Source organism: Coregonus clupeaformis, chromosome 18, assembly GCF_020615455.1.
Source record: "Coregonus clupeaformis isolate EN_2021a chromosome 18, ASM2061545v1, whole genome shotgun sequence".
NCBI classification, from domain to species: domain Eukaryota; kingdom Metazoa; phylum Chordata; class Actinopteri; order Salmoniformes; family Salmonidae; genus Coregonus; species Coregonus clupeaformis.
In genome coordinates, this window is record NC_059209.1 from 33472829 (window position 1) to 33494970 (window position 22142).

Genomic DNA, 22142 nt, shown 5'->3' on the forward strand with positions numbered 1-22142 from the left:
CGCCGGATCCAGTATCTCAGAAACGGCCCGACCTCCTGGGCCTTTCACTCACGACAGTGTCTAGGGTTTACAGAGAATGGTGCGACAAACAAAAAACATCCAGTCAGCAGCAGTCCTGATGGCGAAAACAGCTCATTGAAGAGAGGTCGAAGGAGAATGGCAAGAATCGTGCAAGCTAACAGGCAGGCCACAAACAGACAGTGGTGCGCAGAATGGCATCTCGGAACGCACAACTCATCGATCCTTGTTACGGATGGGCTATTGCAGCAAACGACCACTGGTTCCACTCCTATCACCTAACATCAAGAATAAGCGGCTCCGATGTGGACGCGATCACCAACACTGGACAATTGAGGAGTGGGAAAACGTGACATGACTGCGCGGTCCCCAGATCTCAACCCAATAGAGCATCTTTTGGGATGAGATGGAACGGGCTGTTGTCAGCGTGAATGTACCGCCGTCCAAATCTGCAGCAACTGCCATCGCGTCAGCATGGACCAACATCTCTGTGGAGCGTTTGACACCTTGTAGAACGCCCAGAATAACTCAGGCTGTTCTGGAGGTAAAGTGGGGTCCGACACAGTACTAGACGGGTGTACCTAATAAACTGGCCACTGAGTGTTACAACACTGATGACATCATATCTGTTGTACTGAGGCCTATTCATAGCATGTTGCATTGGCTGAATACTCTATTCTCATTGGTGGAGAGGGTTTTGTCCATTTTCTGATATACACACAGCAAACATGATAAAATGGCTATTAAGAAGTCGTCGTTATGAAGAATAATAAAAGGTGTTGTTATTCTCTATGTTAAAACATATATATATATAAACATATATATTAACATAGAGATTAACAACGACCCTAAGCACATACATACATACATACATACATACGAAAAATATATGCACGCGACTGTTAATCCCTTTAGACGAAAAAGTCCTGCTAAATGGCATAGACCGACAGTGCCTTCGGAAAGTATTCAGACCCCTTGACTTTTTCCACATTTTGTTACGTTACAGCCTTATTCTAAAATGGATTAAATAAATAAAAATCATCAATCTACACACAATACCCCATAATGACGAAGCGTAAACAGGTTTAGACATTTTTGCAAATGTATTAAAAATAAAAACAGAAACACCTTATTTACATAAGTATTCAGACCCTTTGCTCTGAGACTCGAAATTCAATTGATTGGACATGATTTGGAAAGGCACACACCTTTCTATATAAGGTCCCACAATTGACAGTGCATGTCAGGGCAAAAACCAAGCCATGAGGTCGAAAGAGTTGTCCGTAGAGCTCTGAGACAGGATTGTGTCGAGGCACAAATCTGGGGAAGGGTACCAAAAAATGTCTACAGCATTTAAGGTCCCCAAGAACACAGTTGCCTCCATCAATCTTAAACGGAAGAAGTTTGGAACCACCAAGACTCTTCCTAGAGCTGGCGGCCCGGCCAAACTGAGCAATCGGGGGAGAAGGGCCTTGGTCAGGGAGGTGACCAAGAACCCAATGGTCACTCTGACAGAGCTCTAGAGTTCCTCTGTGGAGATGGGAGAACCTTCCAGAAGGACAACTATCTCTGCAGCACTCCACCAATAAGGCCTTTATGGTAGAGTGGCCAGACGGAAGCCACTCCTCAGTAAAAGGCACATGACAGCCCGCTTGGAGTTTGCCAAAAGGCACCTAAAGAACTCAGACCATGAGAAACAAGATGCTCTGGTCTGATGAAACCAAGATTGAACTCTTTGGCCTGAATGCCAAGCGTCACGTCTGGAGGAAACCTGGCACCATACCTACGGTGAAGCATGGTGGTGGCAGCATCATGCTGTGGGGAAGTTTTTCAGCGGCAGGGACTGGGAGACTAGTCTGGATCGAGGGAAAGATAAACGGAGCAAAGTACAGAGAGATCCTTGATGAAGTCCTGAGCGCTCTGGAGCAGGTTCTCAGACTGGGGTGAAGGTTCACCTTCCAACAGGACAACGATCCTAAGCACACAGCCAAGACAACGCAGGAGTGGCTTCGGGACAAGTCTCTGAATGTCCTTGAGTGGCCCAGCCAGAGCCCGGACTTGAACCCGATCGAACATCTCTGGAGAGACCTGAAAATAGCTGTGCAGCGATGCTCCCCATCCAACCTGACAGAGCTTGAGAGGATCTGCACAGAAGAAAATGGGAGAAACTCCCCAAATACAGGTGTGTCAAGCTTGTAGTGTCATACCCAAGAAGACTCGAGGCTGTAATCGCTGCCAAAGGTGCTTCAACAAAGTACTGAGTAAATGGTCTGAATACTTACGTGATAGTTTATTTTTATTTTTAATACATTTGCAAAAATGTATAAAAACCTGTTTTTGCGTTGCCATCGTGTTTAGATTGATGATGAAAAAAAAATGATTTAAACCATTTTAGAATAAGGTTGTAACGTAACAAAAAATGTGGAAAAAGTCAAGGACTCAATCATTTCCAAATGCACTGTGTTGTTGTTTATAAACTCAGCACTTGGCTGTATTGATGGCTGTGTTCCACCAAGGCTCACCTGCCAGGTAGAAAGCGAAGGAGATGAAGCGATGGTATCGGACCAAGAACTGGAGCGAATCCTCTCTCTGAACCAACGCACCAAAGTACTCCGCCAACGTCTCACCATAGAAGAAGTAGTTCACACAAATCAGGAAGTACCTGGAAGACAACAAGCAAAGAAGGTAGAATATGTAGTTCTCTCTTTAGTGTGTGTGTGTGTGTGTGTGTGTGTGTGTGTGTGTGTTGTGCGTCACATAGGCCCCATTCATTCAGTATCAATCACGTCACACGAAGTAAAGCTAAAGTACCTGGAAAAACAAAGAAGGATATTGATGTTGTAATCCTTCCATTGGTTCAATGTGTGTTTTTTGCCTCACATATTTGTTGGGTATCAATGTTAGAGTTTGGTTGTGTGAGTGTTAAGGTTTGGTTCAGAGGGCTTAAAGTTGTATGTACTTTAACTTCCAGCATGGCAGTGGCTTTTGCTCAGGGTTGGCTTGACTGGAGCGCCAAGGTTACTGTAATAAACGAAAACTTAAAATAAAATAAAAACTGCAACTGGAAAAAACTATTTAGTAAACTGAAATAAAATAAGAAAAACCTTTTTGAATACCTAAAATGTAAAAAACTAAAAAGCTGCTCTGCTGTACAGACACATAAAACTAAAAAAGGGGCGAGGGGCACTCCATATTCACACTATTACCTGCAGAATAACACTAGTCAGCATTTTAGACAGAACCGAGAGTAGGGGGGGGGAGGGGGAGACCGTAGGGAAACAGAAAGAGAGCTAGACGGGAGGGGAGGGGGTCAATGTAAATAGTTCAGGTGGCCATTTCATAAATTGTTCAGCAGTCTTATGGCTTGGGGGTAGGAGCTTTTTGGACCTAGACTTGGCGCTCCGGTACCGCTTGCCGTGCGGTAGCAGAGAGAACAGTCTATGACTTGGGTGACTGGAGTCTTTGACAATTTTTGGGCCTTCCCCTGACACCGCCTGGTATAGAGGTCTTTGATGGCAGGAAGCTTGTCCCCAATGATGTACTGGGCCGTACGTGTGACAGGTTAAAGGACATATTCATAGCCTGTTATACACTAAAAAGTATTAGTAAGTTCATGGTATGTAAGGATCTTAAAATATCTAAGGTTAAAAAGAGAATGCATCCAGTACTAGTTCATAGAGATTGATAAAATGCATAAATGTGTTTAAAATCCGTCAAGTGTAAAAGGGTAAATCATTGTAAGAGGAAGGTGTAAACGTTATATTGACAACTTTATTTTGTGGTGCCTAATTTAAGGGTAAAAGTGTTAATCTGTGATCTACTAAATGCTCTTAATCTATGAGCCTGAGATCGATTGCTCTGGTCTCCACCCAACTTCCTGGGGAAATCGCGGTCTTTTTCTCATTACACTAAATTTGTCAGTGAGGAAACATAACTGCGTCACGTTCGTGATTATTTCTCCCCTTTTTCAGGTACGTTATTGATATAAAACGAGTTAATTTGAATGTAATAACTTGCTAACCTGTGAAGAGAGTTTAAGGTATGTGTTAGTAACATCTTGAGTAAGTTAGAGTTAAGTTGAAGAGAGTTATTAGGTGCGTGTGTGACTGTAATCTGCTTGGTTGCAGCGATATAGCTTCGTACTGAGAGTAGCTGCCATTTTATGCTAATTGTGAATGAATATGTGCGTTGTTAATAATATATTTGGGGTTATTTGTATAATGTGTTTCGAATACTTTGTTGACATGGTTGATAAATGTAGTTATGGGTTACTGAGCTAAAGCTACTTTGTGTTTGACAGTTATATTGAAACATTTGTATATGTTTTAGTGAATTACAGTTTATGCTGTTGTGACTTGAATAAGCTTTGTACCCTACAAAACTCTGGTTCCTGTAGATCTGTTGTTCTGTAAAATGTGGTATTTTTTGTAAAATCATTACACTAAATTTGTCAGTGAGGAAACATAACTGCGTCACGTTCGTGATTATTTCTCCCCTTTTTCAGGGGTGTAACATTTTGGAGGCTCCGCTGAGATTGCTGCTCAGATGTCCGGCTTCCACATCCTGGTCGCTGAATTCCGAGCCAGCTAAATCCCTACATAACAACCCAGGCAGGCTGCAGTGAGGAAAGTGTTGCTGTTCGAGGGGAGCTGGAAGTTGGGGGTTAAGTACGTGTCGACTGAGGCCGTTGAGAGACCATCAGAGACAGTAAGGACCACCTAATTCAGAGTCAACTCCCTGCACAGTAAAGGTTCCTCCTGTCCTGTCAACATGACAACCGCCTTGGAAGAACTACAGGAAGAGGTAGTAGGAGAATTGCACACCCTGACTAAAGACAAGTTACTAGACGTATGTGATTTCCTTGACATATCAGGCGAACAGAGAAGAGATGTTCAAGACAAATCCCGCATATCACTGATGACTCACATTATGATGTTCCTTGAAAGAGAGGAAGTTGCAGAGTTAGAAGATGGCGGCATGTCGGAATTATTGTTACTTAAAGACAAAATGACAGAGATGATCAGTGGCATAGATAGCAAGACAGGGCAAACTGACCATGATATTGAAACAGCCAGAACACATCACAGAATAGAGGGACTGAGAACTGTAACCCCACAACAAGGGGTGGGAACTGAGCAGAGTACTGCAGACCAAGCCAGTGATTCTCTGCGCCAGCCCCAACCCCCTGCCCATCTTCAGAGGAGCATGCAGCTCTCACCCAGTGCACAGCCCGGCTCATACTGGCGCAAAGAGTTAAAAAATTTCTGGTCAGATAGGTGAACCGGGCCAGAAAGATAAACTGACTTTTTCCAGCCTTGCCCATCAGATTGAGAATGGACTTAACAGAGGCTATCCTGAGGTAGAAATAGTAGACGCAGTAATCAGGGCTATTTCTCCAGGCTCACAGCTACGCAGCTACTTGGAAGGTAAACCCCAGCTAACTCTTCCCACACTTAGATGCATCCTGCGTTCCCACTTCCAAGAGAAGAGTGCAACAGAGCTTTACAAACAGCTAGCTTCAGAAGCACAGCATAGCAAGGAGACCCCTCAAAGCTTCCTGATGCGCGTCTTAGATTTGAGGCAGAAAGTACTATTTGCGTCCCAGGAGTCAGAATCAGGGCTTAAGTATGACCCTGCTCTAGTCCAGCGCATGTGTTTACACACAGTCCTTACAGGTCTCCAGAGTGACAGTATCAGGATAGACATGCAGCCTCTCCTGCTTGATAGCGAAACATCAGATGAGGTTTTGCTAGAGAAGCTTAACATTGCTTGTGCTAATGAGATAGAAAGACGAAACAAAAAGCGTTTTAATGCCCCACAGCCTGCTACAACTGTAAGTGTAGTTCAGTTAGAAGATACGCCATCTGCAAAGTGTCCTGTGAAGGAAGCCAAAGCTAAGATACCCGCAGAACTGTTAACAGAGTTAGCTGAACTTAAGACAGGTGTAGCTTCCCTAAAAGGTCTCAGTGCAGAGATTGCTCAGATTAAGGAGACATTACAGCAGCCTATGTTTCAGTCATCGCCTTATGCCCATGCCCCACTTCCAGTTAGGAGGCCAGATAGGGACCCCCAGCCACCTGTTTCCCAGCAGCAGTATTACAGCAACTACAGTCAGCCCCAAGCACCTGACCCTGCGCAGTATCAATATGCACCTAACCTGTATACCAACCGCTCTGCTCAAGCTCCAAGGAGGTGTTTTGTCTGCCAGCAGGCCAGAACAGATGCACGCTGCACACACTGCTTCCGATGTGGGAGTGGGGAACATTTTCAAGCTGGATGTAAAATCCGGGGAGTCAGACCATCCAAAGAGGCCCCTTTAAACGGGGAAGGGTTACCGCTGAGGGACAAGTGTTAACCGTAGCTACCAAAAAGTCCCAGAAATGTGCAAATTGTGCCAGAGAAGATTCATTTGAGAACCTGAAACAATGTTCATCATGTAAAGAGACACTGTACTGTTCCAAAGGATGTCAAAACCAACATTGGACTAAACATAAGGAAAAATGCACTCACCTGAAAATGGACTCTACCTGTGAAAAGCTTTCCTGTACAGAAGAAAATGCCCACTCTTTACCATCCCTAGCTCAAGGTTGCCACCCCCATAAGGTCACCTCGCTAGTCGGTAGACAGTGCCTTGTTGAGTGTCACCTGAATCGCCACCACCTCCAAGCTCTATGGGACACAGGCTCTCAGGTATCGGTCATTGATGAACGATGGAAAGCGGAATCTCTCCCAAACGCAAGGCTGAGGGATGTTTCAGAAATTCTGGACTCACCTGATGATCTAAGATTGACGGCAGCAAATGGGACTGAAATGCCGTACCTGGGATGGATTGAAACAACTTTTCGGCTAGCCTCTGAAACTGACCAAACGAAGGAACTGATCATCCCAGTGCTGGTAATGAAAGGCTGTCACCTATCTCATCCCATCATAGGTTTCAATGTTATTGAGCACATCCTGACAATGACCGAAAAGACTAAACGGTACAGTACAGTGAAAAAAGCTTTCCCAAGCCTCAAAAGAAATAAGGTGAGGGCTTTTATACAGGCTGTTAGCGCAGAACAGACAGATGAATACGCAGTGAAGACCAAGAAAGAGAAGGTTGCTGTACCAAAACACAGTAGCATTCAGATTGAGTGCCGGGTAGCTTCCCAGCCTTTCAAAGATGACATGACAATGCTTTTCCAGCCAGACCTGAACCCGCAGTGGCCAGATGAACTTGAGTTCTTTGACACACTAGTCAGAGTTAAGAAAGGTGTTTTTCCAGTTGTCATGCTTGATGTCTCTAACCCCACTGACCACGACATTGCCCTGCTAGGACGCACCATAATCGGTACAGTACAAACCATTATGACTGTGTTACCTGCCCAAGTCTTTGAAAAAGCTGTCACCCCAGCCACAGTGAATCACACTAGTGTTCAAACTCCATGTACTGCTACTGAACAGTGGGATCCACCAGTAGGTTTAAGTCACCTAACCGAAGAACAGAGAGAGGTTGTTAGGAAAATGCTTAGAGAAGAGTGTCACTCCTTCTCCAGATCAGACAATGACATTGGCTGCATTGAACGATTGAAAATGACTATTTCTCTAAAGGACTCTGAACCAGTCAAGCGCACATACATGTCAGTGCCCAGGCCACTGTATCAGGAGATGAAGGGTTACCTTCATGACCTCATAGCCCAGGGTTGGGTTAGGAAGTCAAACTCTTCATATTCTTCACCTGTCGTGTGCGTTAGGAAGAAGGACGGGACCCTCCGGTTGTGTATAGATTACAGAGACCTGAACAGAAAGACACATCCCGACCGCCAGCCCATCCCTCGGGTCCAGGACATCATGGACAGTTTAGGTGGTAATTCCTGGTTCTCCCTTTTAGATCAGGGAAAAGCATATCACCAAGGGTTCATCTCTGAAGAAAGCAGATCACTGACAGCATTTGTGACCCCATGGGGACTCTATGAGTGGATACGTATGCCATTCGGCCTCATGAACGCTCCTGCAGCTTTTCAGCGTTGTATGGAGGAATGTTTGGAAGGGCTCCGGGACAACATCTGCATTCCTTATCTGGACGACACGCTAGTTTTCAGTAAAACTTTCGACAGCCATGTGAATGATGTGCAAAAGGTTTTGCAGCGTCTCAGAGAGTATGGCATCAAACTCAAGCCAAGTAAGTGTGATCTCTTTAAACCCCAGGTCCGTTATTTGGGCAGAATAGTGTCTGCAGACGGCAGCAAAGTTGACCCAGCCGATTTTGAAGCAGTAAGAGCATTGAAAGAGATCAGACCACAGACTGTGGGCCAGCTCAGAAAAAATGCTTGGTTTACTCACTTACTACAGACAGTACATCAAAGACTTTTCTAGGAGGGCCAGCTGTCTGTATGACCTCCTGAAAGCAGATTCAGAGAAATTACCTGACCACCCACGGAAAGCAAAAACAAAGAAAGTAAGTCATGTGGTGCCCTCAAACAAGCCAATCCTGTGGACTGACCAGCATCAACAGGCACTTGAACAGCTGATTGAGTGTCTGCTTCACCCACCAGTCTTAGGTTTCCCTGACTTCACTCAGCCATTTGTTGTACACACTGATGCGTCACACCAAGGCTTGGGAGCAGTTCTTTATCAAGAGCAAGATGGGAAGCTTAGGGTCATTGCTTATGGCTCTCGAACCTTAACAGCAGCTGAGAAGAACTATCACTACCACTCTGGCAAGCTAGAATTTCTAGCTCTAAAATGGGCAATCACTGATAAGTTCCATGATTATTTGTACTATGCTCCGACCTTCACTGTATACAGTGATAACAACCCGCTGAGCTACATTCTGTCTACTGCAAAACTGAACGCAACCACTTCCAGGTGGGTTGCAGAATTGGCTGATTTCCACTTTACAATAAAGTACAGGCCAGGCAGAGAGAACGGTGATGCAGATGCTTTGTCGAGGATGCCACTGGATGTAGAGTCACTGATGAGAGAATGTTCTGAGGAGCTTCCACCAGACACCATTGCCGCCACTATACAAGCAGTAGAGGTACAGAAAGAGCCTTTTGTGCCTTGGTCAATTTCAGCTGCATCTATGTCAGTATCAGCTGAAGGTGAGACAACTACAGCAACAATCAGCTCGATCCCAAAAGAGGGGATAAGAGAGGCACAAGAGTCTGATCCGGTCATCCGTCCTGTGCTCGATTTCAAGCTGTCTGGTTCCAAACCGCCAGTTAAAGAGCAAAAGGAATTCAGTCCAAAGACAAAATGCCTATTCAGAGAATGGGACAAATTGACAATCGACAGTGATGGTATTCTTTACAGAATCACTACAGCCCGCAAGCAGTTAGTTCTACCAGAGCAGTACAAAGGTAAAGTGATGGAAGAGTTGCACAATAACATGGGACACCAAGGTACTGACCGCACTGTATCACTAGTACGTGACCGCTTCTTCTGGCCTTATATGCAATCTGACATCGAGCACTATGTGACTAAAACTTGTAGCTGTGTCAAGCAGAAAAAGCCAGGCCATGAAACAAGAGCTCCTCTGACAAACATTGTGACAACACAGCCATTTGAACTGGTATGTATAGATTTCCTCCATCTCGACAGATGCAAAGGGGGATATGAGTACATCCTCGTGATTGTTGATCATTTTACACGTTACACTCAAGCCTACGCCACCACATCAAAGTCAGGAAAAACTGCTGCAAATCTCATCTTCAATGACTTTGCCCTGAAGTTTGGGTTCCCCTCCCGCATCCATCATGACCAAGGGGGAGAATTCGAAAATCAGTTGTTCCATCAGTTAAAGAAACTCAGTGGCATGGCGGGGTCCAGAACAACACCCTACCACCCGATGGGGAACGGTCAAGTGGAACGAATGAACAGAACATTGTTGCAAATGCTAAAGACACTAACTGAGACACAAAAGTCAAACTGGAAGGAGTCTCTAAACAAACTGGTTTATGCCTATAACTGCACCCGTTGCGAAGTGACTGGCTATTCACCATTTTATCTTCTGTTTGGGAGATCACCCAGGCTTCCAGTTGATATGTTCTTTGGATTGTGCACAGAGGCAGGTTCCAGTAACCAGCGAGACTACGTGGAGAACTGGAAACGAGGAATGGAAGAAGCATACGCCATTGCAAAAGAAAATGCTCAGAAAGCTGCTGAAAGAAGTAAGAAGTACTATGACACTAAAGTTAGGAGTTCAGTGCTACAGCCTGGCGAGCGAGTTCTGATTAAAAACCTGACACCAAGAGGAGGACCAGGCAAACTCCGTAACTATTGGGAAGATCAAATTCACACAGTAGTGAGACAAATGGGTTCAGACCTGCCGATTTATGAGTTGAGACCAGAAAAGGGTAGGGGACGCTCCAGGGTCCTGCACAGAAACCTGCTCATGTCCTGTGACTACTTACCTTTTGAGAGACAACCAGAAATGACTAAAGATGACAAAAGTAAGAAAAAGAGACATCAGCCTGGATCACAGCCTCTAGATTCTGATGAAGACAGCGGGGATGAATATGACCTTCATCATGAGCCGCTACAGGTCCCCACATTTCCTACAGTGCCTGAGAGAGGTATGCTGAACCAGCGAGAGAGTCGGAAAACAGGCCCCCACCAGTGAAACAAACAGTTGCGGTGCCAGTTCCTGATATGCTACCAGCACAGCCGCTTGTTGAAAATCAGCTGGAGGAGAAAACAACAGTTAAAGAACTGCCTGCTGAGGAGATGAACTTGCCTGCTGAAAATGTGCTGGATGATCGTCCACTAAGTGCCTTTCCTTCATTAACTGCTGCTGCTGAACCGGAGGAACCAGCTTACCAGCTGCCACAAAGAGAGAGACACCCTCCAAGACGTATCACCTATGATCAGCTTGGTATCCCTTCCTGCTACAGTATCCAGCCACAGCCACAGTTGTTCCCTGTCTACCCTGCACCAGGACTGGTTCCATGGCTGCCATCACTACAGGGATATTACCTTCAGCCACCCTACATGTATGGACTTCAGCAAACTTGAGGCCACAGACAGAGTTGACATGTTTGACCATGGACTACTGACTGATTTCACAGACTTTCACAAGACAATTAGCAGACTATGCATATAGATCATTAAAACTGATGGACTGTTGACAATAGTATGAGAAAAGACTGCTTATGGACTGTTTATACAGCTGGTCAACAGATATGGACTGTGAATATAACTTCTTGGTTCTATTTGAACTGTGAACTTTGACCTCTGCTCAAGGACTAGCTTACAGAAGAGGATTTTCTACGTCCAGTGCTTATAGACTGTTTAAGAAGATAATGTTGGTAATGTTGGGACAACATTTATTTTGTCGGGGAGAGTGTGACAGGTTAAAGGACATATTCATAGCCTGTTATACACTAAAAAGTATTAGTAAGTTCATGGTATGTAAGGATCTTAAAATATCTAAGGTTAAAAAGAGAATGCATCCAGTACTAGTTCATAGAGATTGATAAAATGCATAAATGTGTTTAAAATCCGTCAAGTGTAAAAGGGTAAATCATTGTAAGAGGAAGGTGTAAACGTTATATTGACAACTTTATTTTGTGGTGCCTAATTTAAGGGTAAAAGTGTTAATCTGTGATCTACTAAATGCTCTTAATCTATGAGCCTGAGATCGATTGCTCTGGTCTCCACCCAACTTCCTGGGGAAATCGCGGTCTTTTTCTCATTACACTAAATTTGTCAGTGAGGAAACATAACTGCGTCACGTTCGTGATTATTTCTCCCCTTTTTCAGGTACGTTATTGATATAAAACGAGTTAATTTGAATGTAATAACTTGCTAACCTGTGAAGAGAGTTTAAGGTATGTGTTAGTAACATCTTGAGTAAGTTAGAGTTAAGTTGAAGAGAGTTATTAGGTGCGTGTGTGACTGTAATCTGCTTGGTTGCAGCGATATAGCTTCGTACTGAGAGTAGCTGCCATTTTATGCTAATTGTGAATGAATATGTGCGTTGTTAATAATATATTTGGGGTTATTTGTATAATGTGTTTCGAATACTTTGTTGACATGGTTGATAAATGTAGTTATGGGTTACTGAGCTAAAGCTACTTTGTGTTTGACAGTTATATTGAAACATTTGTATATGTTTTAGTGAATTACAGTTTATGCTGTTGTGACTTGAATAAGCTTTGTACCCTACAAAACTCTGGTTCCTGTAGATCTGTTGTTCTGTAAAATGTGGTATTTTTGTAAAATCATTACACTAAATTTGTCAGTGAGGAAACATAACTGCGTCACGTTCGTGATTATTTCTCCCCTTTTTCAGGGGTGTAACATACGCACTACCCTCTGTAGCGCCTTACGGTCGGAGGCCAAGCAGTTGACATACCAGGCGGTGATGCAACCGGTCAGGATGCTCTCGATGGTGCAGCTGTATAACTTTTTGAGGATCTGGGGACCCATGCCAAATCTTTTCAGTCTCCTGAGGGGGAAAAGGTGTTGTCATGCCCTCTTCACGACTGTCTTGGTGTGTTTGGACCATGATAGTTTGTTGGTGATGTGGACACCAAAGAACTTGAAACACTCGACCCGCTCCACTGCAGCCCGTCTATGTTAATGGGGGCCTGTTCGGCCCTCATTTTCCTGTGGTCCACAATCATCTCCTTTGTCTTGGTCACGTTGAGGGAGAGGTTGTTGTCCTGGCACCACACTGCCAGGTCTCTGACCTCCTCCCTATAGGCTGTCTCATCGTTGTCGATGATCAGGCCTACCACTGTTGTGTCGTCAGCAAACTTAATGATGGTGTTGAGTTGTGTTTGGCCACACAGTCATGGGTGAACAGGAAGTACAGGAGGGGACTAAGCACGCACCCCTGAGGGGCCCCAGTGTTGAGGATCAGGGTGGCAGATGTGTTGTTGCCTACCCTTACCACCTGGGGGCAGCCCGTCAGGAAGTCCAGGATCCAGTTGCACAGGGAGGTGTTTAGTCCCAGGGTCCTTAGCTTAGTGATGAGCTTTATGGGCACTATGGTGTTGAACGCTGAGCTGTAGTCAACGAACAGCATTCTCACATAGGTGTTCCTTTTGTCCAGGTGGGAAAGGGCATTGTGGAGTGCGATTGAGATTGCGTCCTCTGTGGATCTGTTGGGGCGGTATGCAAATTGGAGCGGGTCTAGGGTTTCCAGGATGATGGTGTTGATGTGAGCCATGACCAGCCTTTCAAAGCACTTCATGGCTACAGACGTGAGTGCTACGGGGCAGTAGTCATTTAGGCAGGTTACCTTCGCTTTCTTGGGCACAGGGACTATGGTGGTCTGCTTGAAACATGTTGGTATTACAGACTCGGTCAGGGAGAGATTGAAAATGTCAGTGAAGAGAGGAGAGGCCTCCTCTAACATGTGCAGTTTCGTCACACAACACTGCCAACGCCACAGATGTCTCAAGTTTTGAGGGAGCGTGCAATTGGCATGCTGACTGCAGGAATGTCCACCAAAGCTGTTGCCAGAGAATTGAATGTTAATTTCTCTATTTTACCATAAGCCGCCTCCAACGTCATTTTAGAGAATTTGCCAGTACGTCCAACCAGTCTCACAACCGCAGACCACGTGTAACCACGCCAGCCCAGGACCTCCACATCCGGCTTCTTCACCTGCGACTAGCCACCCGGACAGCTGATGAAACTGTGGGTTTTCATAACCGAAGAACGTCTGCACAAACTGTCAGAAACGGTCTCAGAGAAGCTCATCTGCGCGCTCGTCGTCCTCACCTTGACCTGACTGCAGATCGGCGTCGTAACCCACTTCAGTGGGCAAATGCTCACCTTCGATGGCCACTGGCACGTTGGAGAAGTGTGCCCTTCACGGATGAATCCCAGTTTCAACTGTACCGGGCAGATGGCAGACAGCATCTATGGCGTTGTGTGGGCGAGCGGTTTGCTGATTATCAACGTTGTGAACAGAGTGCCCTATGTTGGCGGTGGGGTTATGGTATGGGCAGGCATCAGCTACGGATAACGAACACAATTGCATTTTATCAATGGCAATTTGAATGCACAGCGATACCGTGACGAGATCCTGAGGCCCATTGTCGTGCCATTAATCCGCCGCCATCACCTCATGTTTCAGCATGATAATGCACGGCCCCATGTCGCAAGGATCTGTACACAGTTCCTTGAAGCTTAAAATGTCCCAGTTCTTCCATGGCCTGCATACTCACCAGGCATGTCACCCATTGAGCATGTTTGGGATGCTCTGGATCGACAGCGTGTTCCAGTTCCCGCCAATATCCAGCAACTTCGCACAGCCATTGAAGAGGATTGGGACAGCATTCCACAGGCCACAATCAACAGCCTGATCAACTCTATGCGAAGTAGATGTGTCGCACTGCATGAGGCAAATGGTGATCACACCAGATACTGACTGGTTTTCTGATCCACGCCCCTACCTTTCTTTTAAGGTATCTGTAACCAACAGATGCATATCTGTATTTCCAGTCATGTGAAATCTATAGATTAGGGCCTCATTGACGGATTTCCTTATATGAACTGTAACTCAGTAAATTGTTGCATGTTGCATTTATATTATTTGTCAGTTTAGATACAATGTCCTCACCAGCTGAGTGTCCTGAACCAGGGCAGCTCGTAGGAATGGTAGACCCTGTAGCCGATATCTATGATCTCCTGAAAACACTTGATCTGGATGGTCATCACCTACCAAGGAAAGAGAATGACATGGAGGAGTTACCACTGGTCATCACCTACCAAGGAGGAAAGAATCACATGGAGTTACCACTGGTCATCACCTACCAAGGAGGAGAGAATCACATGGATGAGTTACCACTGGTCATCACCTACCAAGGAGGAGAGAATCACATGGAGTTACCACTGGTCATCACCTACCAAGGAGGAGAGAATCACATGGAGTTACCACTGGTCATCACCTACCAAGGAGGAGAGAATCACATGGAGGAGTTACCACTGAGGGATGGTTGGTGAAAGTGACTTGGGTTTTTTCAGAAATCGCGGTTGGTGGACTCTAGAATCAGTAGGGAATAAACGGAGGGAAGGGGGGGGGGTCTTCCAATCTGAAATACTTCAACTGGTTTTTCCGGGGGGTAAAACAAGGAATTTTAGCAAAATATGGTTCACAATCAGAGTGAAGCCACGTACCACTAATATGAACAGCCACGGGGGGCCAGTATGAAAATGTATGCACTCACTAACTGTAAGTCGCTCTGGATAACAGTGTCTGCTAAATGACTAAAATGTAAACGTAAAGATGTTATGATGCCACGTACCACTAATATGAGCATGATGGGTCCCAGGTAGATGATCATAAAGAATCCTGATATCATGGCCAGAGACAGAACCCCTCGGATCCACCAGTTCTTCCATCTGAAAAACACACACATCGATACACACAGACATCAATACACACAGATACAGTGGGGGGAAAAAAGTATTTAGTCAGCCACCAATTGTGCAAGTTCTCCCACTTAAAAAGATGAGAGAGGCCTGTAATTTTCATCATAGGTACACGTCAACTATTTGCTTTTGAATTTTAAGACCCCTTGAAGTATAAAAAAATAAATATATAAAAATTATTTGATGAAACATTTTATTTGGCCTTACTAATATTAGCCCATACAAACACATTGCATAACAGATTCACTACATGGAACAACATATCTGAGAGATATAAGAAAGATCAGGAAACGTTTGTGTGTGTATATATATACAGTGGGGAAAAAAAGTATTTAGTCAGCCACCAATTGTGCAAGTTCTTCCACTTAAAAAGATGAGAGAGGCCTGTCATTTTCATCATACGTACATGTCAACTATGACAGACAAATTGAGAAAAAAAAATCCAGAAAATCACATTGTAGGATTTTTAATGAATTTATTTGCAAATTATGGTGGAAAATAAGTATTTGGTCACCTACAAACAAGCAAGATTTCTGGCTCTCACAGACCTGTAACTTCTTCTTTAAGAGGCTCCTCTGTCCTCCACTCGTTACCTGTATTAATGGCACCTGTTTGAACTTGTTATCAGTATAAAAGACACCTGTCCACAACCTCAAACAGTCACACTCCAAAGTCCACTATGGTCAAGACCAAAGAGCTGTCAAAGGACACCAGAAACAAAATTGTAGACCTGCACCAGGCTGGGAAGACTGAATCTGCAATAGGTAAGCAGCTTGGTTTGAAGAAATCAACTGTGGGAGCAATTATTAGGAAATGGAAGACATACAAGACCACTGATAATCTCCCCTCGATCTGGGGCTCCACGCAAGATCTCACCCCGTGGGGTCAAAATGATCACAAGAACGGTGAGCAAAAATCCCAGAACCACACGGGGGGACCTAGTGAATGACCTGCAGAGAGCTGGGACCAAAGTAACAAAGCCTACCATCAGTAACACACTACTCCGCCAGGGACTCAAATCCTGCATTGCCAGACGTGTCCCCCTGCTTAAGCCAGTACATGTCCAGGCCCGTCTGAAGTTTGCTAGAGTGCATTTGGATGATCCAAAAGAGGATTGGGAGAATGTCATATGGTCAGATGAAACCAAAATATAACTTTTTGGTAAAAACTCAACTCATCGTGTTTGGAGGACAAAGAATGCTGAGTTGCATCCAAAGAACACCATACCTACTGTGAAGCATGGGGGTGGAAACTTCATGCTTTGGGGCTGTTTTTCTGCAAAGGGACCAGGACGACTGATCCGTGTAAAGGAAAGAATGAATGGGGCCATGTATCGTGAGATTTTGAGTGAAAACCTCCTTCCATCAGCAAGGGCATTGAAGATGAAACGTGGCTGGGTCTTTTAGCATGACAATGATCCCAAACACACCTCCCGGGCAACGAAGGAGTGGCTTCGTAAGAAGCATTTCAAGGTCCTGGAGTGGCCTAGCCAGTCTCCAGATCTCAACCCCATAGAAAATCTTTGGAGGGGAGTTGAAAGTCCGTGTTGCCCAGCGACAGCCCCAAAACATCACTGCTCTAGAGGAGATCTGCATGGAGGAATGGGCCAAAATACCAGCAACAGTGTGTGAAAACCTTGTGAAGACTTACAGAAAACGTTTGACCTGTGTCATTGCCAACAAGGGGTATATAACAAAGTATTGAGAAACTTTTGTTATTGACCAACTACTTATTTTCCACCATAATTTGCAAATAAATTCATAAAAAATCCTACAATGTGATTTTCTGGAATTTTTTTCTCTCATTTTGTCTGTCATAGTTGACATGTACCTATGATGAAAATTACAGGCCTCTCTCATCTTTTTAAGTGGGAGAACTTGCACAATTGGTGGCTGACTAAATACTTTTTTCCCCCACTGTTATATATATATATATATATATATATATATATACACACATACACACACACACACACATATATACACACACACACACACACACACACACACACTGCTCAAAAAAATAAAAAGGGAACACTTAAACAACACAATGTAACTCCAAGTCAATCACACTTCTGTGAAATCAAACTGTCCACTTAGGAAGCAGCACTGATTGACAATACATTTCACATGCTGTTGTGCAAATGGAATAGACAACAGGTGGAAATTATAGGCAATTAGCAAGACACCCCCAATAAAGGACTGGTTTTGCAGGTGGTGACCACAGACCACTTCTCAGTTCCTATGCTTCCTGGCTGGTGTTTTGGTCACTTTTGAATGCTGGCGGTGCTTTCACTCTAGTGGTAGCATGAGACGGAGTCTACAACCCACACAAGTGGCTCAGGTAGTGCAGCTCATCCAGGATGGCACATCAATGCGAGCTGTGGCAAGAAGGTTTGCTGTGTCTGTCAGCGTAGTGTCCAGAGCATGGAGGCGCTACCAGGAGACAGGCCAGTACATCAGGAGACGTGGAGGAGGCCGTAGGAGGGCAACAACCCAGCAGCAGGACTGCTACCTCCGCCTTTGTGCAAGGAGGAGCAGGAGGAGCACTGCCAGAGCCCTGCAAAATGACCTCCAGCAGGCCACAAATGTGCATGTGTCTGCTCAAATGATCAGAAACAGACTCCATGAGGGTGGTATGAGGGCCCGACGTCCACAGGTGGGGGTTGTGCTTACAGCCCAACACCGTGCAGGACGTTTGGCATTTGCCAGAGAACACCAAGATTGGCAAATTCGCCACTGGCGCCCTGTGCTCTTCACAGATGAAAGCAGGTTCACACTGAGCACATGTGACAGACGTGACAGAGTCTGGAGACACCGTGGAGAACGTTCTGCTGCCTGCAACATCCTCCAGCATGACCGGTTTGGCGGTGGGTCAGTCATGGTGTGGGGTGGCATTTATTTGGGGGCCGCACAGCCCTCCATGTGCTCGCCAGAGGTAGCCTGACTGCCATTAGGTACCGAGATGAGATCCTCAGACCCCTTGTGAGACCATATGCTGGTGCGGTTGGCCCTGGGTTCCTCCTAATGCAAGACAATGCTAGACCTCATGTGGCTGGAGTGTGTCAGCAGTTCCTGCAAGAGGAAGGCATTGATGCTATGGACTGGCCCGCCCGTTGCCCAGACCTTAATCCAATTGAGCACATCTGGGACATCATGTCTCGCTCCATCCACCAACGCCACGTTGCACCACAGACTGTCCAGGAGTTGGCGGATGCTTTAGTCCAGGTCTGGGAGGAGATCCCTCAGGAGACCATCCGCCACCTCATCAGGAGCATGCCCAGGCGTTGTAGGGAGGTCATACAGGCACGTGGAGGCCACACACACTACTGAGCCTCATTTTGACTTGTTTTAAGGACATTACATCAAAGTTGGATCAGCCTGTAGTGTGGTTTTCCACTTTAATTTTGAGGGTGACTCCAAATCCAAACCTCCATGGGTTGATAAATTTGATTTCCATTGATAATTTTTACATTTACATTTTACATTTTAGTCATTTAGCAGACGCTCTTATCCAGAGCGACTTACAGGAGCAATTAGGGTTAAGTGCCTTGCTCAAGGGCACATTAACGTCATTTAGCAGACGCTCTTAGCCAGAGCGACTCACAAATTGGTGCGTTCACCCTATAGCCAGTGGGATAACCACTTTACAATTTGGGTAACCACTTTACATAGTTGAATGTGATTTTGTTGTCAGCACATTCAACTATGTAAAGTAAAAAGTATTTAATAAGATTATTTCATTCATTCAGATCTAGGATGTGTTATTTTAGTGTTCCCTTTATTTTTTTGAGCAGTGTATATATATATATATTTTTTTTTATTTTTTTTTACATGTATTTAACCCCTTATTTTTGGCACTAAACAGTCTCCATATATACTTCCATTCATTTTTTCGACTGGTACCGGGGGACCTTCAGACGAATCTTGTGAGGCCTGTGGGCATCCTAGAGCAAACCGACCTACATGTAGGTGTTCATGAGAGTCTCACCTTTCCACAGAGGGGTCATATTAGTTTGTAGCCCAAACGGTTCAGACGCTACAGACAGAAGTTGGCAGATCGGATGTACCGACTTCAGACGAGTCCCAAGATGCTTGTGGGAGTCGGAGACCAAGACGGAGAACACCATCGTGTTTGTGAGCGTCTCATATTTCCATAGAGGGGTCATATTAGTTTGTAGGCCAAACCGTTCGGACGCTACAGACGATTTTGTGAGAAGACCGATTTTCGGGATGTCTCATGGTCTGACAAACACCTCTGTCACCGTTCACCAGATGCAGAAGTGCGACACAGACGGATGCAGTGGATTGAGACTCATCCAATGCAGATAAAAACACATACTGTTTCTCTAGCTTGGGGATTTATGTATTATGCTAATTAGATTTCCACAGGGGCATGGACATCGACCTTAGGGGGGTTTTAAAGCAGATTCCCGCTTCTGAAATAGCCTGGCTTCCTTTGAGGATGTTGAGACATTGAAGTGTGTGTGTGTTACCTGGGGTTGAGGCCCTCCACAGCCTTGTTGAGGAAGTGTGGAGTGTTGTCTGCTGTGGAGGGAGGAACTTCTGGGGTGTCTGCTTTAGACTCACTGTCTCCGTCTCCCTCTCCTCCAGCCTCACCTGGCAGACCCAGTCTGTCCCCTCCATCTGCTTCCTAACACACACACACACACACACACACACACACACACACGAGATGGAGAGCGTTAGACTGGAATACTAGTGTGTCAGCACAAAGAAAACCAACAACGAGATGCTACACTGAACAAAAATATAAAACGCAACATATAAAAGTGTTTGTCCCATGTTTCATGAGCTGAAATAAAATGATCCTAGAAATGTTCCATACGCACAAAAAGCGTATTTATTTCCAATTGATTCACAAATTAGTTTACATCCCTGTTAGTGAGCATTTCTCCTTTGCCAAGATAATCTATTCACCTGACAGGTGTGGCATATCAAGAAGCTGATTAAACAGCATTATCATTACATAGGTGCACCTTGTGCTGGGGGACAATAAAAGGCCACTCTAAAATTAGCAGTTTTGTCACACAACACAATTGCGCAGATGTCTCAAGTTATGAGGGAGTGTGCAATTGGCATTCTGACTGCAGGAATGTCCACCAGAGCTGTTGCCAGAGAATTTAATGTTCATTTCTCTACCATAAGCCGTTGTTTTAGAGAATTTGGCAGTACGTCCAACCGGCCTCAAAACCACAGACCATGTGTAACCACTCCAGCCCAGGACCTCCACATCCGGCTTCTTCACCTGTGGGATCGTCTGAGACCAGCCACCCGGACAGCTGATGAAACTGAGGAGTATTTATGTCTGTACTAAAGCCCTTTTGTGGAGGAAAATACATTCTGATTGGCTGGGCCTGGCTCTCCAGTGGGTGGGCTTATGCCCTCCCAGGCCCACCCATGGCTGCACCCCTGCCCAGTCATGTGAAATCCATAGATTAGGGCCTAGTGAATTAATTTCAATTGACTAATTTCCTTAAAAAGAACTCTATCATCGTCACTTGCTGTTGAACAATGAAGAGCTCGGTTTGTTGTTTTGGAAACTTTATCGTTTTGAAAGTGTATTGGAAAGTTTCTTTAGTAGTCAACTTTTTAATTTGGATCCCTCGACGCAGTTGGCATCAGTTGCCGGGTCTGAGGAGCTATTTGGCGTTGCAGCTAGCCTAGCTGCTAGCTAGCTGCCTATCAAGCTAGCGGGGTTTCTTGAGGGCTTGAACGCAGCATGCAACGCGGTTAGCCATTGTGGCTTGAACCACAGATTGTCCCGGGTTTGTGGCTGTCTAGATCCCTGCTGTTAATGCCACTGCCATTAAACAAAGCATGTGTGTCCATGTATGCTGATGATTCAACCATATACGCATCAGCAACCACAGCTAATGAAGTCACTGAAACCCTTAAAGCAGGGGTGTCAAACTAATTTTAGCTCAGGGGCCACATGGAGGAAAATCTATTCCCAAGTGGGCCGGACCGGAAAAATCATGGTATATATAACTTAAAAACAACAACTTCAGATTGTTTTCTTTGTTTTAATACGATCAACATACAACATAAAGCTGGAGCCTGAGGAGTGTGTCCAAAATAGTACAAGCACAACATCACTATTAATCATAAAACACATCAAGTTTATTTGAAAATTCTAAAGAAAAAGAACACACAAACACACAATGCCTCAGTGATTAACAGAACTGTTTCACAGATCACAGAACTATATCAGGGTGTCATTTCTCAGGCAGAAATGTAGATACAAATAATGAAATCCTGTTCCCCAAACAAGTGCAAGAACCACAGAGTCAAGAATAGGTTAAATATACAAATAAAATAAAATCAATTAAAAACAATAGCACATCAACATAAAAACATATAAACATAAAGCTGGAGCCTGAGGACAGTGTCCAAAAGCACAACATCACTATTAATCATAAAACACCTCAAGTTATTTGAAAGTTCTGAGGACAAAGAACACACAAACACACAATGCCTCAGTGATTCACAGAAGTATATCACAGATCACAGAACTATATCAGGGTGTCATTTCTCAGGCAGAAATGTAGATAAAAATAATGAAATCCTGTTCCCCAAACAAGTGCAAGAACCACAGAGTCAAGAATAGGTTAAATATACAAATAAAATAAAATCAATTAAAAACAATAGCACATCAACATAAAAACATATAAACATAAATCTGAAAGCATTGCTCAAACTCCCGTAACAATCCAGTTATTTTATCTTTGAACC

General features: G+C 44.7%; 1 protein-coding gene across 1 annotated transcript in view; it reads right to left on the reverse strand.

Annotated features, from left to right (window-relative positions):
- LOC121530693 (phosphatidate cytidylyltransferase 1-like) overlaps positions 1-22142 on the reverse strand; it is a 78363-nt gene that overhangs the window by 26266 nt on the left and 29955 nt on the right. Inside the window, exons 2-5 of the mRNA XM_041835848.2 lie at positions 19883-20040; positions 15261-15357; positions 14576-14673; positions 2541-2680 (exon numbers count right to left, since the gene is read on the reverse strand). Coding sequence (XP_041691782.2) covers positions 2541-2680; positions 14576-14673; positions 15261-15357; positions 19883-20040 — 493 coding nt within the window. The remainder of the gene's footprint in view (positions 1-2540; positions 2681-14575; positions 14674-15260; positions 15358-19882; positions 20041-22142) is intronic.